The following is a 6,050-nucleotide window of genomic DNA, read 5'->3' as shown; positions in this document are numbered from 1 at the left end:
TCGATTTTTCATGTTGATAATGTATACTGCAAACTTTTTAACACGTTTAAATTTGTCCATCAGTTTTGGTCTATAATTGAAATATATAGGTATATATAGGTACTCAGTCATTCATTTACAAAATACATACATTTTTGTCTTTATGCAGATACAGTAGTCTGAGTAGATACGCGATATCAGGTGTATTTGCAGTTTAGGCAGGTGTATTAAGTTCAAATAGGTTTGCTTGGTACGGTTTCTTATCCCGACATGCAAATAATTCAGAAAAAAAATGTAAAGAACATGTTTAAACACGAAAAAAAAATCTATTCGTCCATAGAATAATTTCATGTAGGCGTAGACCGAGTGAATTATTCTGGCGACGTATAAAGCCTGTCTCACACAGAACACACGGCTTATACGGTTGGCCACCCGTGTAAACCGTACATACAACCGAACCAACCGTGGCCTTATCCGAGTTACACTCGGGCCATTCGAGTGTATTCGTGAAAGCCGTGTAAGCTTTTTAAAACTTTTAAAAAACTGGCACGGGTGCCATGTCCGTGTATGATCGTATTAGCGATCGTACAAGACCGTGAGAGACCGTGTGAGACCGTACGAGACCGTATATACAACCGCACATGAAGTCCACTCCACGAGTGAGCTCAACCGTGTCAATATCGTATATAAATCGTATTGAATCGTGTGAAACCGTTCCCAAGTCCTACATCCAACACCCGGGTTAACACTCGAATGTCACACGATCACCGTACGATTCACACGAGTGTACACACGGTTTTATACGATCGCCATACGACCAATACGGTTTCATACGATCGCCATACGACCAATACGGTTCAAGTACGAATTATACATGGTCAAGTACGACCAGACACGGTCTCTACGTCTGTACAAAGCTCGTGTATGATCATACAGCACTCGAACACAACAGAAAACACAACTACCTGCTGCCACCTTGAAACAACAGAGTACTTGCTACATAATGCCTCCAAAGAAGGTCCCCAAAAGAATCCCCATGGAAGATTCTCCCAGCGAGAATACAAAAAGGGCCACCAAGGCCCTCCGACCACTTCAACCTGTTGACCCTGTCGACCCTGATGAGCTGCAGGACCCGCTGGCACCACCTGACGAGATACCCAGAGATTCAGACTCGGATGCCAGCTCGATGGGCCCTCCAGGAACTGCTGCACCCTCGAAAAAAGGTACATTTTACATTGCTTCACATTTTTATTTATTTATATATTTATTTATTTTTAAGTTTTATCTATGTAACATGGAGTAAATATTGATATCAATGATTCTCAGTATGTAGATATTATTTTTGACAAATTGACAACTGTACTATAATTGTTTTAACTTAAATAAATTAACAGTATGTTTATTCAGTTTATTAATATTTTTTTTGTCTAATTGCAGAACCATCCAGCGCATCACCCGAAAACTCACCGATGCCGAGGAAGTCGATGTGATAGAGTGGATCCAGGCTAACCCCAGTATTTTCAACAAGGCGCATGCTGATTACAAAAACACGAAGAAGCGGGACCAGTTGTTCGCCGACAAAGCCGACCAGCTTGGAGAGGGGTTGACCGGACAGGACCTATACAAATGGTATCTTGGGCAGCGTACGGCGTTTACAAAGTTGATCAAGCGTCCGGCCAGTGGCAGTGGTACAGTCTTGATGACCGCCCGACAGCAGTGGGTGGTAGAGAGCATGTCCTTCCTCAAGGGGCATTGTACATCGATCCCCGTACGGAAAGGTGTGGATGTGAGTATTTTTTTTTAAATATTTATTCTTTTTTAAATTTTATATTGTTTATTAATGGAGAATGTAACTGTAAGAATAATGTATGTAACAAACCAGTTTGATTTTTGTTAATAAAATATGATATTTGTCTTTTGCAGTTGACTGCTGCCAGGAAGAAGCGGTACGACGATGCACCCTCACAGAACATACCAGCCTCAGACCCAGCTGCACCAGAAGATGCACCGTCTACACCTTCTACAGCTTCAGTCCACTCAGATTCAGATCTGCTAGAAGAGAGGGAAGCTGTAAGTATTATTAACCACAGAATTTTTTCAGCAACTTTGAACATATGTAAAATATAAATTGTCGATCGCATATTGTAGCCAAAGTATTAACTGGCCTGCATAGCTCAGTGGATAATGCGCTTGCCGTGTAATCCATAGTTCGATCCCGGGTCGGGGCACACACATATATGCCAGTCATATTGCAGCATAATGCTGACTGACAAATCAAGGCTACGTCCGGCATATTTTTTAAATAAATCTACCAACAAATATTTTAGAATCAATGAATTTTAGAGTAAATTAAGTAATAAATATTTGAGAAAATTATTTAAATATCTTACTTTAATAGCTATGTTTTGATTTCTTTACAGTTGACACAGGAGTTGAGACAACTGAGGCAAGAAAGGACTGACGCGTCAGCTGTCACCACCAGACAACTGACACACCTAATGCGCCAAATGACGCCATCTTTCCGGGATCAGTTCATGACCGAAACCCTTGCCTCCGCCGTGCGTTATGTGGACCTCTCCAGGGAGCAGACCCAGCAGCTGCCACCCCAGCAGCTTCCCTCTGTACCAGCACAGCAGCATCAGCCCATCCTCCAGGATTTCAGGACCCCTCAACGCCCAATGCACCAGGCACAGCAGCAGCCACCACAGTATGCCCAGGACCACGCCATGGCCCTTCAACTGGCACAGCAACTGAATCCCCCCACCACTGAGACAGAGAGACGACACTTCTTCACCACACTTCAAGGCTGCTATCCAGATTTTACTGGATCTTCATGTCCACCGCCAGCCCCTACCTATGCAACACTAACTGTTCGTCGCACCCCAACAGCCACAGTGACCACAGATGGTATCATTGCAGGTGCTGCTGCTGCTGCAGGAATACCTTCATTTTCTACTACCACCGTCCAAAGTCCCACCGTGAGCACACCACAGATGGCCAGTACACCCACCACTCAGCCTGCTGACGCAAGTCAGAACATGTCTTCGTTTATGAGGGATATGATTCAGGAAGGTGACGAGACTACCTCATACAGAACCAAGACACCAAGAACTGTTTCCAGGAATTTGTTATTATGGCAATTTTTAAATGATTCTTAATCAAGGAGTTTAATTTGAAATTATTATAAGACAGTCATTGGAGTCTAATGACTATTTTGTGTTGTTTAAAAAATTTTTAAATGATTATGCTGACAAACATGATGCTGATTTTGATTGTCATATGATTGTATGTATAATGAGTATGAGCATTTAGATTCCAATATCAATTCATGAAATGATATACAAAGGTTACTAGTCTATATCAACTGCAAAAGTCACCAGTCTATTATATCATCTGTTCTTGCCATGGGACCGAACCAGCTTCCGACATGAAGTAATCCCTGAGGTAGTTTCTTTGTTGCTTTCCAAGGTTGTGGTCTACGTTGCGGCCAGCATGTCCTCCTGCGTCCACTAGTTGACTCTCCTCTCGCCATACCCCGGGTACTAGGGCATGGTTTTGTTCCTCATTGTCGGCATTGGCTGGTACACCAGGGTAACGTATCCTCAAAAGGTTGTGCAACATGACACAAGCAAGGACTAGGGACTTCACACTTTCTGTTTTCTAATAAACTGTTGCATTCAACAGACATTGAAATTTGTTGGCCAATATTCCGAATGCATTCTCCACCACCCTTCTGGCACGAGACAGCCTGTAGTTAAATATGCGCTGATCGTGGCCAAGGCCCATCCTTGAGTAGGGTTTCATCATCCATGTCCTCAAGGGAAATCCTTCGTCTCCCAGGAAGAAGTAGGGCAGGTTTTCCGTCAGGCCTGGCAGTGGCTCTGGATCAGGGAAGCCTAGCTCACCGTCTTCCACCAATTCCCTTAATTCAGATTCGTTGAACACTTGGCAATCGGATGCTGAGCCATACTCCGCCACTGATACCCATATAAACTTGTAGTCGGCATCTGCCAATGCCAGAAGGATCATGGAGAAGAAGCCCTTGTAGTTGTGGTAGAGTGATCCAGAATTTGGTGGGGCCTTGATAGGAATATGCTTGCCATCCAGGGCACCACAAGCATGAGGGAAATTCCACTTGGTGTTGAACCTGATACTGACTTCCCTCCATTCATCTGGCTCAATAAGTGGTGGCATAACTTCGGCTTGGAATGTGTCGACTATAGCCTCCAGGACTGTCGGTATGAATGTTGAGATTGTGTTGTCTGCTACCCGGAAACTGTACATCAACTCTCTGAATGTAGCACCAGTGGCCATGTGTCTGAGTGTGATTGCAAGCTTCAATCCAGGGTCCAATGGCTCTCTGAAAATAAATAAAAGTAAAAAATTATTAATCATCGACATGTGTTTTACAATTCTCACATTTAGATTTATTATTGGATATGTTGCTATTCCCTGAAAAATAGATATTATTGTTTACCTCCAATTGGTTGTTTTCTTGGTTATTTGTGGCCCGACACGTCGCACAAACTCCTGAAACAAGTCAGCATCAACACGGAGGAAGTTCTTGTAACACCTGGGGTCCTCTCTGTTTAGTTCATGTAACAGAGTATCATATTGACCAAACATGACCCTTCTTTTGAGCCATTCTCTTGTCCAAACTTGCCTCCTTCTTCTTCTCCTTCTGCTGGCTTGTTCTTGTCTCCCCTCACGCCTTCTGGCCAAAATAATCTCAATGTCTATCAGTCTTATCATGATTTCTAATTCCCTTATTCTGTCATCTGCCATTTTGATAACTTCTCTGTTGAAAGTTCGAAAATTTATGAAGCCAAGCCATCAAAACGAGTCAATTTATATCAAAACATACACGAATGTGTGATAATTCGAGCATAACTCGAACAAAAGTCGGTGGGACCGTATGTAAACCCTGTAAATGTTCAGTTAATCGAGTAAAAGTCGTGTTTAATCGTACTAGGCCGTAACAGACCGTACTATACCGTACTTGGAACCGTACAACAATCGTATGAAAATCGTTTTGCAAATCGTGTTCCAACCGTGACAAACCTTGCTTGACCGAGTATATCCGTGCTTTGTTCGTACATACTCGTGCTACATTCGAGTCTAAATCGTACCAACTCATCCCCAGGCACGGTTGGAGCTCAATACTCGTACCAGTCAACCCGTGTATAACCGAGTATACCGTATTGGAACCGTGTGCCCAACCGTGTTCTGTGTGAGACAGGCTTAACCGATATCGAGTGTATTGATGTTAGTAAAACACGATTTTGCTATATAGCCCGGCTTATAAGTCATTCGATCTTGCACTTTTTAGTAGAGACAAGCCATGAACATAAAATGATTGAAGGTTATGTCAAATAGAAATCTGGATATGGAACACTGACTTTTCGCACCTTCTCTTGTCAGGGGCAGACAACTCATATAAAGGATATTTTCAGCAAATTTCTTTTTAAATCGTCATATTTTGCTCAATTTTTAATAAAACTTTAAGATTTGTGGGATTTAAGTGGTTTGTGCTAATATCTTTCTATTTATAGTATCAAAAGCAGGTTTACTCTAAAGTTTATTCAAGTGCAACGACTTCCGTTATTTTGATAAAAATGCTCTTAGTAGTTATATTTTTTAATGAATCCTGACAGATTGTTATATAATTTATCTTTATAGGAGTGCAAAATTGAAATAATGTAAATAAATAATATATTTCAGAAAAAGACAAAAATATTCATTGTGGTTTATAAACAGCTACCGGTCCTTCCTTTTTATCAAAATTACCGTAAAATGTTTGTAATATAATACTCATTTTTCAATAAAAAAAACCCCTTAAAACACAACTTATTACACTTTTGTGACATTATCCGCGATCGAATATATCATTTTCCTGGAAAAAACCAGTTAACGCAATTAAAAGGGAGGTAATCGGTAGATGGAAATAGATTGTGCATATTTGTCGCATTACCGTGATTTATGTGTTATAATATTTGTTAGTTACAAGTATCCAGGCACTAATGTATTTAGATTAAAAGGTTCGTGGTCTCATAAAGAATAATTGAGTATAA

At 41.3% G+C, this 6,050-nt stretch overlaps 2 protein-coding genes across 2 annotated transcripts; one reads left to right on the top strand and one right to left on the bottom strand.

Annotated features, from left to right (window-relative positions):
- The first annotated feature begins 999 nt into the window (after positions 1 to 999).
- On the top strand, positions 1,000 to 3,137 carry LOC128546287 (uncharacterized). The gene is made up of 2 exons (XM_053516678.1): positions 1,000 to 1,765; positions 1,903 to 3,137. The coding sequence occupies exon 2, from the start codon at positions 2,478 to 2,480 to the stop codon at positions 3,135 to 3,137; it is 660 nt and encodes a 219-aa protein (XP_053372653.1). The 5' UTR covers positions 1,000 to 1,765; positions 1,903 to 2,477.
- Positions 3,138 to 3,639: 502 nt separating this feature from the next.
- LOC123546987 (uncharacterized) lies at positions 3,640 to 4,764 on the bottom strand. Its single transcript, XM_045333699.2, has 2 exons — positions 4,457 to 4,764; positions 3,640 to 4,339 (listed from the first exon to the last, which is right to left on the bottom strand). The coding sequence occupies exons 1-2, from the start codon at positions 4,762 to 4,764 to the stop codon at positions 3,640 to 3,642; spliced, it is 1,008 nt and encodes a 335-aa protein (XP_045189634.2).
- Between the last annotated feature and the right edge of the window lie 1,286 nt (positions 4,765 to 6,050).

The sequence above is a fragment of the Mercenaria mercenaria genome, chromosome 10, assembly GCF_021730395.1.
Source record: "Mercenaria mercenaria strain notata chromosome 10, MADL_Memer_1, whole genome shotgun sequence".
Classification (NCBI taxonomy): Eukaryota; Metazoa; Mollusca; class Bivalvia; order Venerida; family Veneridae; genus Mercenaria; species Mercenaria mercenaria.
This window is presented reverse-complemented; position numbering and strand designations above follow the sequence as displayed.

What these genes read in the sequence shown, in the direction of transcription:
- LOC128546287 (XM_053516678.1), top strand. Translation starts at nt 2,478, where the DNA reads ATGCGCCAAATGACGCCATCTTTCCGGGATCAGTTCATGACCGAAACC.
- LOC123546987 (XM_045333699.2), bottom strand. Translation starts at nt 4,764, where the DNA reads ATGGCAGATGACAGAATAAGGGAATTAGAAATCATGATAAGACTGATA. An exon ending in AAGAAAACAACCAATTGGAG is followed by an intron (nt 4,340 to 4,456) that starts GTAAACAATAAT and finishes ATTTATTTTCAG; the next exon opens with AGAGCCATTGGACCCTGGAT.